At 39.6% G+C, this 16,099-nt stretch overlaps 3 protein-coding genes and 1 non-coding gene across 4 annotated transcripts; 3 read left to right on the forward strand and 1 right to left on the reverse strand.

Moving 5' to 3' along the window:
* Nucleotides 1–90: 90 nt before the first annotated feature.
* On the forward strand, nt 91–4,932 carry chadla (chondroadherin-like a). Its single transcript, XM_015008196.2, is given in 7 exon segments — nt 91–1,386; nt 1,969–2,274; nt 2,276–2,309; nt 2,390–2,742; nt 3,136–3,302; nt 3,694–3,871; nt 3,873–4,932. Coding segments are annotated over 7 exon segments (1,257 nt in total). The 5' UTR covers nt 91–1,227; the 3' UTR covers nt 3,933–4,932.
* Nucleotides 4,933–5,136: 204 nt separating this feature from the next.
* On the forward strand, nt 5,137–5,208 carry trnaq-cug (transfer RNA glutamine (anticodon CUG)). The gene has a single exon. It is a non-coding gene; the product is annotated as a tRNA-Gln (tRNA).
* A 123-nt stretch (nt 5,209–5,331) lies between these two features.
* On the forward strand, nt 5,332–7,097 carry rbx1 (ring-box 1, E3 ubiquitin protein ligase). Its single transcript, XM_015008195.2, has 5 exons — nt 5,332–5,487; nt 6,402–6,480; nt 6,560–6,630; nt 6,768–6,853; nt 6,942–7,097. Exons 1-5 carry the CDS (start codon nt 5,410–5,412, stop codon nt 6,952–6,954), a joined length of 327 nt encoding a protein of 108 aa, XP_014863681.1. The 5' UTR covers nt 5,332–5,409; the 3' UTR covers nt 6,955–7,097.
* A 1,201-nt stretch (nt 7,098–8,298) lies between these two features.
* On the reverse strand, nt 8,299–15,738 carry st13 (ST13 Hsp70 interacting protein). Its single transcript, XM_015008216.2, has 13 exons — nt 15,577–15,738; nt 15,047–15,198; nt 13,876–13,924; nt 13,663–13,753; nt 12,875–12,948; nt 12,713–12,779; nt 12,543–12,627; nt 12,342–12,452; nt 10,919–11,021; nt 10,269–10,385; nt 10,153–10,192; nt 9,934–10,025; nt 8,299–8,981 (listed from the first exon to the last, which is right to left on the reverse strand). The coding sequence occupies exons 2-13, from the start codon at nt 15,154–15,156 to the stop codon at nt 8,847–8,849; spliced, it is 1,074 nt and encodes a 357-aa protein (XP_014863702.1). The 5' UTR covers nt 15,157–15,198; nt 15,577–15,738; the 3' UTR covers nt 8,299–8,846.
* Between the last annotated feature and the right edge of the window lie 361 nt (nt 15,739–16,099).

Below are 16,099 nucleotides of genomic sequence, written 5' to 3' on the forward strand. Positions count from 1 at the left end.
TGACTCTTTTGTGACTAAAACGTTCATTTAAAAAAAAAAACTGTTTATTTTTTCATCCCCACTAAAGAGAGACTTTCCAAACCAAGATGAATTGAATGAATAGAATTAAAACTTATTGTGGTTATTTCTTGTCTTAAGTTTCCTGTCTTCAGCTCTAGCTGAAAAGGAAGCCAACGCAAATTATTTTTCATGCTGGCTGGGATTCCCACCTGGGTTTGTCCAGGACCTCCTTTTCCCTCCAAATGCTGGCAGGGAAAATTGGGTGGAGCATAAACGTCAGATGTCATGAAGGAATTTGCCAAAGCCGAAAAATGCAGCAGCTGGTGTAAGCAATGCCTCTACATATGTGAAGTCACGGTGACGGTTTCAGTACCGTGTCTTATATCAGGACATTCTTTACATCCGTCGGTGGGACCGACTCAGACTGATAGCGAACCGGGCATTTAGCAGCCTGAATAAGTCGGACGTTTTCTCTGAAGCTTTTAAGCGTCTCTGTGTTCAGGGGCGAGGCGGGTTTTTCCCGCTATTGCGAGGACAATTACTAAAATGTAAATAGAAACCGTTTTTCTAACGTCAACATCAGATCTACGTTTTTATTCACAAACCAGTGTATGAAAAAATATTCTTGCCCATAATTTGATATTTAGAGGGCACAGATTCGCCCCTCCTCCTCACCATTGACCCTGTGTCTGAACAACATGGGGGCTCTGAGAGTCATTATTAGACTGAGGGCAGCCAGACTAGTTTATTTTTGGTAAATTATTATATTTAGCTAAATATTATTGCCGAGGGGCACAAGCAGGCCTTCTGACGTAAAGATAAAAAAACAATTTTAAAAAATTAAATAAAAACGGCCACTAGGGGCATCAAGGATAAAAGGGGCAGGGGCTCAAGCCCCCTTTCCCTCCCCCGCACGTGCCTGCAGAATTGTATACAAAAACAGCAAAGAGATGAAATTCTGCTTTCAAACTGAAAATGTAAGTTCTCAATTCATGCCAGTACATCTGCTTTAAAGGTAAAGAGGTAAAACAAATCTGAAGTGGTTCAGCAACACTTGTGCTCTTTAGGTCAACATTGTTGTTTGATCAGTCTGTATGTCCTGCAAACTACAAAAAAAAGAAAAGAAAAAAAAACTCATTTAAAATAAAAAAGAAGAAGCCATAGAAGTGATTTCCAGACAAATCTCCTGTTTTGAAATCATGATTCTTACATACTCCCCTGGTACAGATGGAGTTCCTCCGTTCTGAAGTTTTCCTGACCATTTTAAATCTGATCTCAACCATCAATGCAAGAAACTGTCCTGAACCGTGCCGCTGTGATGACACCAAACGCACAGTGGCCTGCGTCGGCAAAAACTTAATGGAGATTCCCCTGGGAGTAGATGAGGTGAGGAATTTAAACTATGTTTACAGTCTGCTGTGCTTTTCTTTAAAACTCAAAATGACAGTGATTGATTTGGTAAACTTGGGGCAGTAGCCCAGGGTGACAATTTTTAGGGGAGGGCGGTGGGGAGGTACCACAGACTTTATTTTATTTATTTTCTATGAATGCATGTTTTGCAGGCATAAGCCCACATGTAATGAGTTGTGGTAATATTTTGAGATTTTATGAACATACCTCTTTTCTATCAATTTGTTTGTCCAACATCCACACAACCATTAGCATTCATCTGCTAGTCTATCCATGAATCCACCCATGCACTTTCTTTTTTGCAGGTTAAATATTTACTTCAGCGTAGATACTTTGAAAACTCTAGTCTGGAATTGACTTGTATGGGCCCAAACACTTTAAGAATCAAATGTTAATCTGGGAATATAGTGGGGTCCAATAGCCGTTCTTGGCAAGAATCCGAAAACCGTAAACGGGAAAAGTTTTCCTGTAACAGGAAGATAAGTTCAGACTGAAAACATGCTGTGGAAATGTATTAAACAGTTTCTCGTTCTTTCTCTCTGATTTCCCCCGGCCCAGACTGAAGCCCAGGACGCCTCGTGTGAGAGCCGTGGTCTTAACAAAGTCTCTCGGGTCTTCCCGCCCAGGACGCAGGTGCTCAATCTCCATGGCAACAACTTGCATGTCATCCCCGCCAGAAGCTTCCCGGGCGGCTGTCAAGTTGTGTCTCTGTACCTGGGCTTCTGTAAAATCTACAAAATCCAAGCTTGGGCCTTCCGTGGGATGAGGAGCCTGAAGTATTTGCATCTGTCTGACAACGACCTCACGTCTTTGGAGCCCGAAGCTCTGGCTGGACTCCCAAAGCTCACCAATCTTCACCTGGAGGGGAGGGAACCGACTGACACAATTCCCCAATGAAGGTCGGATAAAGTTCCTAAAGTTATAATTGTATCCATGCAAAGAACCAAAGTAAAGTTGATGTTTTCCTTTTCCTCTGCAGCTCTGTCACTCGTACCAAATTTGTCGGTTTTGCATCTGGAGCGAAACGCCATCTCCAGGCTGGAGCCTGCTGGTTTACTCTCCTCAGCTGCTCCCTCACTGACAAATCTCTATTTAGGGAATAACGCCATTAGTGGAATTGCCAAAGCTGCCCTGAACTCTCCCAACATTGAAACGCTTCACCTGGATTCCAACCGGCTGACCCGGGTGCCGTCCGACGCTCTGACCGACACGCCCAACCTGACGGAGCTGAACCTGTCTCAAAACCCGGTCCAGTGGGACGGACCCGAGACATTCCAGGAGATGTCACACAGTCTTCAGAGGCTTTACATGAATCGGATGGGGATGGCAGAGGTAAAGGTTATGATGGACGCCTACATTTGTGTGTGTGCTTTTTTTCTTTTTCTTTTTGACTATTGAAACAAAACAGAAATTGTCTGAAATTGCTGCGGTTATTTGATTTCAAAACTTGCTGCTTTGACTTAGGACTGAAAAATATAAGTGTTTCATATCAGTCAGTATCAATAATTACTGATTAGTTTTCTTTTTGTTTGTTTTAAGTGTCTGAAATACTGCCATACCGGTGAAGTTTTATTCAGTTATCTATCGTGATATATATGTTATTGATTAATTGCCAAGCCCTATACAGATAGAGTGTATGTGAAAATAAGTACTGAATAAAAAATTGCCGACCCCCGATGACTGTCTACATGCATGGTTTTAAATAACTCTTGTATCTGTGGTTAGATGTTGAAGGAGGTTCTGTTGAGCCTGGGTCCACGTCTGAAAGTTCTGACCGTGAGAGGAAACCAGTTGAAGACGCTTCCGGACCTGAGCCCGCTCAGCGGCCTTGAGCTGATCGACCTGCGGGACAACCCTCTGATCTGTGACTGTGACCTGCTGCCCCGGCGCAGGTCAGTCCATCTACCAGCGAGCCGGTTCAAGTGAAAATAATAAAAAAATATTATCTGATTTGGCAAGAAGATGGTTAATTCAACTTTTAAAACCCATACATTTTTCAATCAGGTGGAGGTTTGGAGAGGGCTGCTCTGTGCTGCATGTGGGGAAACTTTAAACAATGGGTTGTTATTTATTTGTTTTTGGTAAAAAAAACTTTTTACCAAAAAAAAATAGAGGAAGATTTTAACCAATTTGGTGTGGGCAGACTTTGGCCAGACGTCAACAGATGTAACTGGATGTTCCAGCAGGACATTGATCCCAAATTTTGACATTGGTGCCAATTGCAATTACAACTGCAACTGAATTGTTTTCTAATGTCTGGATTTCCTTGTCTCGCTCGGTCAGGTGGATGGAGAGAGTGAAGTTGGACGTTTTGGGAACATGTGGTCACCCTGCTGAGGTTAAAGGTCAGAAGCTGATGGACACCAATGGGTTTGCAACCTGTCCAGAAAACAACCTGAGACGGACTGAGACGGATCCTGTAGGACCCAAAGCTGCAAAACTGAAATCCACCCGAGTGAAGAAGAAGGCCAGAAAAGCTCAAACTCCCCAGTGGTATAAGTTGGTCAAAAACAAGAAGATGAGCAAAGCAAGTGGAGGAAATTGAGGAGGAAACTCAATTTCCTCCTAGTCTTTTTTAGTCTTGTAGACTAAAAGATTCAAGTAACTACTACAATCAAGTTCTAGTAGTTACTTTGGTGTCTAACCATAAAGTAATTTTTATTTCAGCTCAAATGGAAACACATGCTGTAAATGTTTACATCCACTATAAATATGTATTTCCTGTCATATCTTTATCTTGAGAAGAGGCCTGGTTTAGGTTTGTTCTTTATCTGTCTCTGACATGTTTTGTCGGACTTCTGCTGTCAACAAAATACATCAAAGGTGGGGAAAGTAACTAGTTATATTCAGTCGTGTTACTGTGATCCAGTGCAATTTGTCTGCAGGCTGGACTTTTTTGAAGTTGGGTACAAAACTTGAACTTTTACTTGTTTGTTTTGATAAAGTATTTTAAGCTGCTACATTTTAAATCATGTCCGTTAAAGAGTAAAAATAAGTAATATAAAAAGATTGCATTGATTCTTCAACACCATGTAAAGGCTCTGAATAATATTTTAAAATTACACCTACTACCTCCCAAATATTCATGAAGTCATATGCTAACATGGTTCAATTTGAGCCGAATTTTTATTTATAAAGTTCATAATTTAATCAAAAGCTGTTTGAGACTGATATGTTCTAGTTTTCATTTGTGAAATCCATGTGTGGAACTTTCTTCTGTTCATTAAAAAAGTACATTTTTCTTAAAGTAAAATTTTGTGAGGAACCTTTTGCTCTTATGTGAGTAACATTTTACACTTGGTAACTTGTATTTAAGTAATATTCTGTACTCTTTCCACTTATTTTACACTGTGGATGCTGAGTCTGGTTCTCTTTCAACACTGAACCACTTATTTTCCCCAAAGAAGGGGGCCTAATGTTTACTAATGCTTACTAATGCTGAGTGCTTACTTTGTCTTGTGCCTATTGTAACGTCTTCCATCAAACATACACCAAGGAGAATAAAAAGTTTTTTCAACTGCATATGACTTAAGAATATTGTGTTTTTGTGGAACCCTGAAATGAAAGCCTACAAGGTTTGTATCGTCATTCTACAACAGTTATTAATGGGGGGGGGAGGCGGCGAGGACTGGAGGGTCTGTAAAATTTAACATGTATACAAAAAAAAAAATCAGCTCATCATTCGTGTCATAATATGAGTAGTTCCTGCTGCTGCGTATCGCGTGGGGTTCCATGGTGTAATGGTTAGCACTCTGGACTCTGAATCCAGCGATCCGAGTTCAAATCTCGGTGGAACCTAACTTTTATTTTCACCCAAATCTTTCTGGGATTCATTTTTGCAGGTTATTAATATGAAATTATTTTTCACAATAAGTCTCAGTCACTTAACCCAAATTGTGGGGAAATATTTAGAAATAATACTTCAGTTCGAAACAAGCTAACGGAAGCTGTTTTAGTTTCCGATTGGGTGACTAAACTAAGCTTCCCGGATTATCCAAGATGGCAGCAGCGATGGATGTTGACACACCAAGCGGTACTAACAGTGGAGCTAGCAAGAAACGCTTCGAAGTCAAAAAGGTATCTTTGTCTAAAGCAGCCGTGGTCAAATTAAACAAATGTTTCTCGTCATTAGCTGTGGCTGAATGCCGTGAGCTACAGCTTAGTCCTACGAGCAGCCTGAGCTCTCTTAAATACAGCTAGCATTAGCTACTAAACTACTAGCATAGCACATAGCACAATTTAAATGCGTCATACTCATACATTAAAAAAAAACTTTGAACGTGTTATCTATTAAAATCGACCACTTATCTTTAGTATCTCCACGTTAATAACTACATTTAGCTAAAGCAGAAAAACCGCCATTGACTAAAGTTAAATTCGTGCTACCCTGCATGCTAAATTAGCTTAGTCAGCTAGCTTCAACTGTCAAGATTTCACAAACTAAAGAAATTAAATTAGTTGTGCTCTTTTTTTCTTGTTGTTTGATATGTCGTAATGTTTATTTAACATTATCAATGTCATCTTCATGGCTTATTTTCTAATGAATCTGTCGGTTTATTTAATTGTTGAATGGGTTAGCATGTCTGTGTAGAATTTTTTTTTAGCCGTCATCGCCCTAAACAAGAGAAGTCAGATTCAAATATCCACTTTCATTCTTAAGACCCAATACAGTCAAACAGATTTGCGTTGTTACTGAAGTAAGAGGTGGTTTATTATAAACTTTTAATGATACTGTCTTGTATTGGAAGACCTTTAAGGTTATTATTTACAGAAATTTCAGTCTTAATTAATTGTGGCGATGCTTATAGTGTGGTTTCAGCAGACTGAAAGGCTACTTATCACATCAACTTTGAGGACTAAATTTTCTCCAGCTACCTGATATATCCCACTCACCAACATATGCTATTGAAAAAAATAACTTCTTATACTGGTCATAATGTTTTGTACCTTAGGCCATCTGGATAATTTTCCCTGTTTTTGTTCATCTCCAGTGGAACGCTGTTGCACTGTGGGCCTGGGACATAGTGGTGGATAATTGTGCCATCTGTAGGAACCACATCATGGATCTCTGTGAGTTCATTTGATTCTGACATTGAACATTTTTGTCAGGTTGTAATACAGTCCGACATCACTTCCTGTCTTCCTTCAGGTATAGAGTGTCAGGCCAACCAGGCGTCTGCGACGTCGGAAGAGTGCACCGTAGCCTGGGGGGTCTGCAATGTGAGTCTACATGAAAAAAACATTTTAAGAAAACACTATGTTCATTCAAAATGGAGGAGAGTCTTGTAAAGTTAATTGTTGTCATCAAGTTACTTCCATTCTGGTTTTTAACTTGACTTATTTATTTTTTTTCCCAGCATGCCTTTCATTTTCACTGTATTTCCCGCTGGCTGAAAACCAGACAGGTGTGTCCTCTGGACAACAGAGAGTGGGAGTTCCAGAAGTGAGTATGATCAGTTTGGTGACTATTTCTGTTGAATGCGAACCGCTGTACTGATGTCTCTTTGCCTCCCTCTGCCGTGTTTTCGCAGATACGGACACTAGCCGTTGTTCTGGTGACCCGGTTCCACAAGCGTCGGCCTCTCTGCCTTTGTTTTCCTCCCTGCTTATCAGACTAGATGTTGTTTTCCACAGATTTGTTTTTGGATTGTTGCGAGCTCCTAAATAAAGAGCAATGTTATCACAGACCCTGAGTGACTTTTTAATGGACGATGGTTGAATTATTATGAGCTGAAATAAGATTGTTAGTTTACGCATTGCAGTGTCCACAGGACTCGCTGTGTTTCAGGGCAGTCGGTAATCCTGTGGCAGAAAGCCAGGATCTTACGTGACCTCCTAACCCACTCTTTGTTTAAACCGGCTTTATAGAACATCTGGTTCTGCTTCTGGTTGGAAAAAAACAAACACCTGACTGAGAAGGTGCAATCAGGTGGAGCCTAAAAAGGCATAAATAAATTAGATTTAAAATTACTTTGTTCAAAATTTCTCCTTGAATTAAATTTTTTTCCCCTGGGTTTATGTTAAAGATTTATCAACTTGTGTATTTTAACAAATGTTTATGGAAAAAGATGAAAACTGTATCAGTAAAATGTAAAAACTAAGGTCTGATGTGCCTCACTGGCTATAATGTAAGAGATTTTAAAATTATTACAGTGACTATTAGTTCTGGGAATATTTTTAAAAGTATTTCCACTATGATTTTTTTTTATTTTGGTTGACTGATATTTTTTAATACATTTTTGACAAGAATGTGGTTGAAGTTTTATGCACAACATAACAGTAGAGCTGATTAAGTCAAATGCAACCAATACAATCCAGAAAGACATTTTTACCCTCATCAGAGCTAAATGAAATTCATTTAGAGCAGCTAATTTTATATAGACGTTTGGAAAACAAAGTTTATTTTGAGCATCTTTTTATTTCTATTTGTGAGTCTTAAGATAAAACTTGCAGAAAGAGGTTTATTTTCCTCCATGGGATCTTTAATTGTGGAAAATTAAGAAAAATACATGAAATATATATTACTGATATTCTAATGTGATTGTGGTGGAAAAACAATGTGAATATTCCATGGAAATCTGCTAAAACCTTCATTTGTTGTTCAGTAACGTCTAAATTTAAAAGTTTTCCATTTTGTAAAGGCGGCAGTTCAAACTCAAAATAATTCCACTCAAATTGAAGCTTAGGTGTGAAGTTTCTTTCACTAAATTTGTGACATTTCATCCACATCAAGCAGAAAATACTGTAAAATCTAATGCAGCTAATTCTAAATAGCTTTCATTTTGTTTTTCACAAATTTGACAAAATCCCCTAAAATTATGTGAAAAGAAAATCCCAGTGGAATGAAGAACAGGCTACAAAAAAAATAAATAAATAAATAAAAGCAAATTTTGCATCAAGAGTTTTTATTGTGAATTTATTTTTTTCCCCCCCAGTCAAACATGAACATTATTACGTTCTTTAGTATTATTAACAGTTCTGATAACAAAAAAAAAGACAACACACCAAAGCCTGTGTGAGAGTTTTGGGTTGTGTTCAGAAAGAAAACCAGAGGGAAAGCTTTACAACGTATTAAATCTTTGTAGAAACGCTAAAGAGTTGCAACGCAGAGGCTTTCAGTGCAGCTGTTCCAGATAGAGGTTAAGAAAAGGTCAACCTGCGGGTTAAACAAAGTCCAGGCTGAGATGCGTCTGAGGTTACTGAAGCGTCAGACTCTGGTGGGTCGTCGGCTAGTTCAGATGTTGTTAGGCAGATTGAGAACGCTGTAAAAAGTTGCTCAATGTTTTTTTTGTTTTGTTTTTTCCTTTTTTTGGAACATTGCACCAGTTTACACATAATCAGCTCCCCACTTTGAACTAAACACAGTGAATAATTGTTGACAAGCGGCGCTCTCTGGATCGTTTCACCTTTTGGTCTCGTTCCCTCCGCCCCCCCCTCTACGGTTGTGGGGAGGCTCCGAACTTGGCACTCAGCTTGGTGACCAGGGCCATGATTTTGGGGTTGTTTTGATACTTTGAGATGTTGGCCGGGTTCTGCGCCACATCCTGGAATGCGGCCATGACCTCGGGGTCCTGGATTTAAACGACAGACACGTTTAAAAAGGCACAAAAACACAGGTTTTTATACACGAAGCTTACTCCATATCTTTAACATGCATCTTAATAAATTTACATTCCATAAAAAAATGTTTCTTTTGCCAGTAATTCAACAAAAAAAGTTACATTTCTACATATTTTTTTGGATAATTATGGCCAACAGGTAACAAAAATCTAATATTGAAATCCTAAGCGAAAGCTTATTAAACAGGAATTTTAATTAAAGGCGTGCGATACTGAATATTTCAGCAATGATCCAATATTGAGTATCGCCAGGACCAGTATCGCTGATACCGATACTTTTAAATAAAAAGTATCAACACTTTTATTTTTTCCTGAATTATTTTTGTTCAAACCTGGGACAGAGTTTGGAAAAAGTTTTTTTGGTGTTTACGAAATACTTGCAATAACATATTAACATGACAAACAGCAAAAAAAGAAAAAAAAGAAAAAAAGAAAGCAAATCAAAACTTCTCTAAAGTAGAGAAACTAGAATTTAAAAAAAAAATTCCAAGAGGTAATCTGAAACTAAAGTATCAAGATTGCCACGATAGTATTACCAACACGGATACTAATATCAACCTGGTATCGATGTTGCCGATATTATTTGATCGATCCACCCAAATCTAATTTTAATGCAGAAATGTCACAGCCTTCACAATCCTGGGAAAGACTGCTAGCTTAACAGATGTCCGAAAGTGGAAATATAAAAATGTTTGGAGGGAAAAAAGTTCACAACAAGAGGGAAAAACGGCAAGAAATTCACAAGATAAAGCATTTGAGTTTCCTGAGAACCTTTATAGCCGTGATTATCTTTTTTATGAAATTCTCATAACCAAAAGGATAAACTCCATGTTTAGAAGCTAAGCCACTTTAAACGTGTGAACCAGGTGGGTTGAGACGAGGGATTGGTGCTGATTTGACTCACCTTCATGGCGTTGAGCAGCTCAGGATCCTTGAAGAGCTCACCCAGACCGGGCATACCACCAGGGGGCGTGGCGCCCGGGAAGCCAGCAGCTCCTATACAGGAACAAACCCAGGAACAATCAGGAGCAGCACTTCAGGCTTTCCAGCAGGAATCAGCTGATTAATAGCACCAGACAATGTGTAGAAGGAAAACATGCAGCCATCGTGCTTCCACTCTCACCTGGGAAGTATCCTCCTCCAAACTGCCGCGCTTCCTCGTCCTGCAGCGGCGAAACGCAGAAGGTGAGCCATCTTGACCAGATTGTATTCAACAGCTTAAATATCGCTCAGACTCACCCTCTGTGCGCGCGCGTGCTCCTCTCGGGCTTTCTTTATGCGCTCTTGTTTCTCTTTGATCTCCTTCTCTTCCCTCTTCCGCTCATATTTGCGTCTGTGCTCCATGATTTTATTAGCCTGACGACCAAAGTTTAAAACGTTAAAAAATATATGCAGAGTTTCTGCAGGCTTCACCAACTCAAATACAAGACATTTTAAGACCTTTTCTAAGACCATTTTAAGACCATGATGGATGAAATTTAAGACCTGTCTTGTGACAGAATTGTGCACAGAATGAATGTAGCAGCGTACAAGATGGCAAAGAAGTGAGTCAGTGGCAAAGATCAAACTGGCAACAAATTTACACTTATCCACGACAGACGCAAAACTCTATATAGCTAGCTAGGGCATGTTAGCAGCTAGTTAGCGGTAGCCTCCACAGCTTTGAGTCACAGAAAACAATGAAGATGTCTGCATGTGACTCAAACATTTGCCAGACAGAAAAGTCCCACGAGAAAAATAAGCTACATAGAACATATGAGTAAACAGTCCTGCCAAAATTTAAGACCTGCGATTGACATATTCAAGACCAACTTACAGTTTTGTGAATTAATTTAAGACTTTTTAAGGATGCAGAGACATCCCGTTATTATTATTCCCTGCTTCGGTACCTTTGGCTGCACTTCCTTTAGCAGCGCGCTGGCGTCCTCGTCGTAGTCCAGCTTACAGGCTGTGGCCAGGTCTTTGGCTGCGTCCTCCCAGTGACCAAGCAGCCTGCGCACGCACGCGCGCGCGCGCGCACACACACACACACACACACACACACACACACACACACACACACACAAGGTAGCAAATGAAGCAAAATGCGAAACCCTTTGTCACAAACTGGCATTCGGACTAGAACAGACCTTTCTGTGTCTGATTTGTCTCAGAAGTCGGGGAGGATGATGGGGAAAAAAGTGGGATTTGCTAACTGTTGTTGTGGCAGACTGTTCTGTGCAAAACAAGCTGATAATAATCTGGTTATGGTTAGAAAGGGAATCAGAAATATTCTACAGCACGTTCTGGCCAATGCTACTGCATTTAGATATGGATACTAAACTTTCCCCAGTCAGAATTTCAACTTCATCTGACATTTTTGTTGTTTTACAAAGTGGAAATTCATAAATTTTAACATCAAAGTAAAATGAATGTGTTGTAGAAAGTAGCACTACAGAATGATATTTAAAATGTATGTATACAATTGTTCTTCTTTACTATTATGTTGATACATTACATAAAGTCCCATTAAATACACTGAAGTTTGTTTATGTAACAAAATCGCACATTTCTGCACATTTTGCATTTTAATCATTTCTAGATTTTCTTCTACATTATTTTAAAAAAAAAAATTTATACTACTTTTTAACAAACTATCCCTTAACAAGCTGTCATGTCTCAGCTGCAGGTTCCACATATCAAATAAGAAAATGGTGTCCGATGATGAGGTCATTTCACTGCTTATTTGCCATCAACGCTAATTTTATCTTAGTTATTTTAATTCCTTTAACTTGTGTCATGTCAAAAGAGAACTGCAGTATCTCACACTAAATGCAGATCCTTTAAAGAAAAATGTATGGCCTTTAATACTCACCGTAAAAAAATATATACAAGAAAGGTAAGACCACAGGATGGCTAAGTCTGCACGGGTTAAATATTAAAATCAAGTAGGATGTCATTTGAAATTCAGCAATATAAAAAAACACTGCATTTTAGAAGTATTATTTTAAAATTAACAAAACAGTAGAAAAAGAAATTTTCCTACAATTTTTCTTGCCAAGTTTCACAAATCAAAACCTAGAAAATGATCAAAGAAAATCCTAAACTTCTAGAGACTTTATAGGAATCATAGATAAAAAAAAAAAAAACATTCTAAAAAAACACGTTTGTGTTTCACACTCGGCCTCAACGTTACGAAATATAATCAAACAGAAATGTTTGAAGAACCAGTTGAGTCGGGTTGCATGCGTTTACACTGAGGGTTTGGTGATGTCACTAGTAAACACTGAATGATGCCTCCTGGTCAAACAGACGGCGGCGGCTCTCTGGTACCTGTGAGCTTTGCCCCTCCACTTGTACGGCTGTGCAGAGTCTGGGTTGATGCTGATGGCTCTGTTGCAGTCTCTGATGGCTGCGTTGGGTTTCTGCATTTTGATGAACACGCTGGCGCACAGATGGAAACATTTAGAACGGGTTCGGAACGTTTTGCAGATGAGCTGTGGATTAACATCCGCCCCCCACCGGGTCGCTCACCTCGCCCGCTTGGCGTAAAGGATGGCTACTCGAGGGTTCAGCTTGATGGCTTCTGTGAACAGATCCAACGCTTTCTGAAGGTCGCCTGGAATCAAAGACAGGAGGTTATTGATCGAAGATCCCTTTTAGTGCTGCGGATCATTTTCATTCTGGTCACTAGCGGAGCCAACCTTCTCCGAGGGCGTTGATCGCTTCGATCTTCTTCTCGTTGGCTTGGTCCATCATCTCCTCTGTGACCTGCAGACGAGTCCAAATTATTTATCTCTGGCCGACTCATGGCAGAATGCAGTTTCAGTTTAAAACGTATTCACTCGGTATAAGAAATCCGTCACCTCGATGTTGTCAAACTCTCCCATCTCCTGCTGATCGTCTGTGTCCGGCTCGATCACTCCTTCATTGTCAATTTCTAAAATAAAAGGAGAATTATGTCTTTTTGTTTCCCCTCAAGTAGAGAGTCCAGGCACCCTGATGTCTGCCAGTTTCCTCTCCTCTTTTCCTCACACATTTGAGTTTTGTCCTTGCTAAACAGAAGGAAATTCTTGGTTTCCTAGGCTGTGGAGTCTTAGTAAAACACTGCTAATTGCATTGTACCTGAATGAACTGAAGTAAACTGTAAAAAACATTTGGTGTAGATCAGAGGCGTCACTTTTTTTTATTATTTTTTTTTTTTTGTGATTCTTTGCAATAAAAATCAAAACGTTTCTGCTGCCGATTTAGAAATATTTGCAAGAAATATTGCAATATTTGCACTTAAGTATTTCTATTACTCGCAAGTGTAGAAATGAAATATACTGCCACCTGCAGGTAGGAGTTGTTGCGACCATTGCTTTTTCAGGAAAATTTTCAATATACTCCGTTATGCACAAGCACAAAAACAATGAGGCGATTTGTTGATTATGAGTTAATTTCTGTGACCACAGAAAAACTGGAATTATTGGCTAATGTAATTTGGCAGTAAACAGATAAAAAAAAACAATTGGATTTGATTAATATAAAAACATTTTTCGCACCCTGTGTTGCATTCAGGTGACTTGATTTGCTATTTTTGCACTGAACGGTGAAGCTGTGATCAAAGCAGCACGGGGTTTATAAATAAAACTGATCTGAATCTCTTCTGTACCTATTTCACTCTCCTCGCTCTCAGAATCCACAGGAAGCTCAGGCTCAGGAGGCGCCGCCGCCGAGGGGGACGGCCCACACGGACAGCCACCCTAAACGTCACACAACGCCAATTAATAGTTCTCTTCTGTCTTTCCACAAACGTTTTAATGAAAGAAAGAAACAAAAGAAAAAAAAAAAAACATTTGGCAAGAAAAAATAATCCGCACATCACCTGGCATGAATCCTGTTTCTTAGCCGGAGGAGGGATATTAGCACCCATACTGTGGGACGAAATTATGAGGAGTTAGTAAAGCGTCAATACAAACACTGACTTTATTTTTCAATCATTAAATGATCATTTCTTAAACCGTATTAAAGTATTCCACCCCTAGAAATGTTCCACATTTTGTCTCCTTACAACAAACTTCATTGCATTTTACTGGGTTGAGTCTTTAATTAGGTGATTTGAATCAGGTGTGGATCTGAAACTCGCCTTGGTTTAGATCAAGGCACATGGTTAAAATCAAAATTATTCACACCTCCATTTTTCTTTTGGGGTTTTTTTTCTCACAGGAAATGACACAGGCATTTCTCAGAAGACTTATACATCTTATAACATCTTATTGTTGTAAATATGTAAATCCACCTCAATAATCAATTGAAAAATGCTGTTTACCCTTATAACCTTGCAGGGTGCTCCACACTTTTAAGATTTAAGCCCTTTAATGCTAAACTACCTTTGTTTAAGCACAGCTTTGTGTTGCTCTATCACTTGGATCTAAATTGGCTAAATAGTTTTAAATGAAAGAGGTATGGCAACTTTAATAAGGCACTGCAATGTTACAGATTCCCACCCGCAAATAAAAATATGTAATTTTGGTTCACGGTATTACAGTGTACATGAAAATGCTTTAGTACCACCCCCAATTCGAATGCTAGTCTCCCACAGGCCCACAGAATGGTTAATATTCAATTTTGGACACCATTTGGATACTAATCCTAATGGTTGTTGAGATTTGGGACTTCATTTTGCAAAAGGATGTTGAACATCAGCCGTCTGTGTTTTGGAGTAATGTTATTTATTTCCACATATATTTATTTAAAGTTTTCTTCCTTGAGTTTTGAATTTACAGTCATATTTCCTCACTCCTTCCCTAATTTATTCATTGTCAATTTTGGCAGGATCAGTCCTCCATATATGCTATCACAACAAGGAGACACAAATGGCTACTGGTTTATACTGGATGGTGGGCGGGTCAGAGCACGTGGTCAGCCCGCAGAACGTTAAAGACTTAAAATATTGCCGAGGACTAAAACAAAAATAATTGCATCCGATCTACTGATCTCATAAGCAGTAAATCCCTGGTAGGCTCGATCAGCGTTTATGCTTCAGAGATCCTGACCTCTGCAGCCAGGTGCGGAAGAATCCCATCTCCGGAAGGTGCAGGATCCCCGGATTGGACTCGCACATCTGCACGAAGCCCTTCAGCTCTGTCACTTTTCGTGGGTCCATGCTGGCGCGTCAAGGTCCAGCAGACGGAGCGCTGCGCGCGGCCTGGAGGCAGAATGAAAGACAGCCAACAACTCAGCCAAGTGGGGCTTTGTTTATGTGCTGAGCTGTTAATACCCTCCGCGATAAGCTAGGCAGTGCTAGCATGCTGGCACGTAATGAACGTCAGCTACGAGCTCTGGCTAGTTTATTCAACAAACAATTCAGTCAAACCAAGAGAACAGGCACAACGGAGGTCCCAAAACAAATACATTTAGAACAATTTAAATAAATAATACAACAGCTGAAAGCGAGAACTTTCTGGAAATGTGGATCATTGCGTGACGCTGACCCTTTGACGCATGAACACAACGCTGCGATATGCAGCGTTGGTGAATGAAAGTCAGTATTTGCATGCTTTCGAGAAAATAAAAGTAAACATACCTGTCTGAAAATGTTTGGAGAAAAGAAGGCGCGCTGCAGAAGAAGGTTGCAGTCGGGTTTTTTTATTATTATTTTTTTTATCGCCACCAACAGTCTGCTTCGCTGGAGGTGGCGTCGCTCCGGTGTTTCATTCAGGCGAGAAGTCGGACAGACCGAAACCAATGGGTCAAATTTTCCCCTCTTCAGAGTTTGACAGGCAGATTTCATAGGCTGGCGTTGGCAACGTCTTTGATAGAAATTAATTACGTCATGAACAAGAAATATGTGTAATATGTGAAAAAAACATAGTGTGTGTGTGTGTGTTTTATCTCCTAAACAAGTATTGCTGTGAACAAAACATTAGAAACACACCCACACCAGCCAACTATTTTCTGTATGTGACATTTGATTTTGATTAAACTTTGAAACAAGACCGTCGCCTTCTAAAGGAATCAGAATGGCGGGATGTTGATTCATTTAGTTATTAAAAATATCAACATAAAATGAGAACTTTGGCTTTGTGTGACCTTCCCCTTTAAAAAAA

Source organism: Poecilia mexicana, unplaced genomic scaffold, assembly GCF_051168715.1.
Source record: "Poecilia mexicana isolate PSO_F unplaced genomic scaffold, ASM5116871v1 scaffold_8, whole genome shotgun sequence".
Lineage (NCBI taxonomy): Eukaryota > Metazoa > Chordata > Actinopteri > Cyprinodontiformes > Poeciliidae > Poecilia > Poecilia mexicana.

Bases quoted from the DNA above. Each gene is read 5' to 3' on its own strand.
- st13 (XM_015008216.2), bottom strand. From the start codon at position 15,156: ATGGACCCACGAAAAGTGACAGAGCTGAAGGGCTTCGTGCAGATGTGC. The intron at 11,022-12,341 runs GTACCAGAGAGC...GTGCGTGCGCAG, and splicing joins TGGAGGGGCAAAGCTCACAG to GCTGCTTGGTCACTGGGAGG. The intron at 8,982-9,933 runs GTGAGTCAAATC...GTTTAAATCCAG, and splicing joins AGCTGCTCAACGCCATGAAG to GACCCCGAGGTCATGGCCGC.
- rbx1 (XM_015008195.2), top strand. From the start codon at position 5,410: ATGGCAGCAGCGATGGATGTTGACACACCAAGCGGTACTAACAGTGGA. The intron at 6,481-6,559 runs GTGAGTTCATTT...GTCTTCCTTCAG, and splicing joins GAACCACATCATGGATCTCT to GTATAGAGTGTCAGGCCAAC. The intron at 6,631-6,767 runs GTGAGTCTACAT...TTTTTTTCCCAG, and splicing joins TAGCCTGGGGGGTCTGCAAT to CATGCCTTTCATTTTCACTG.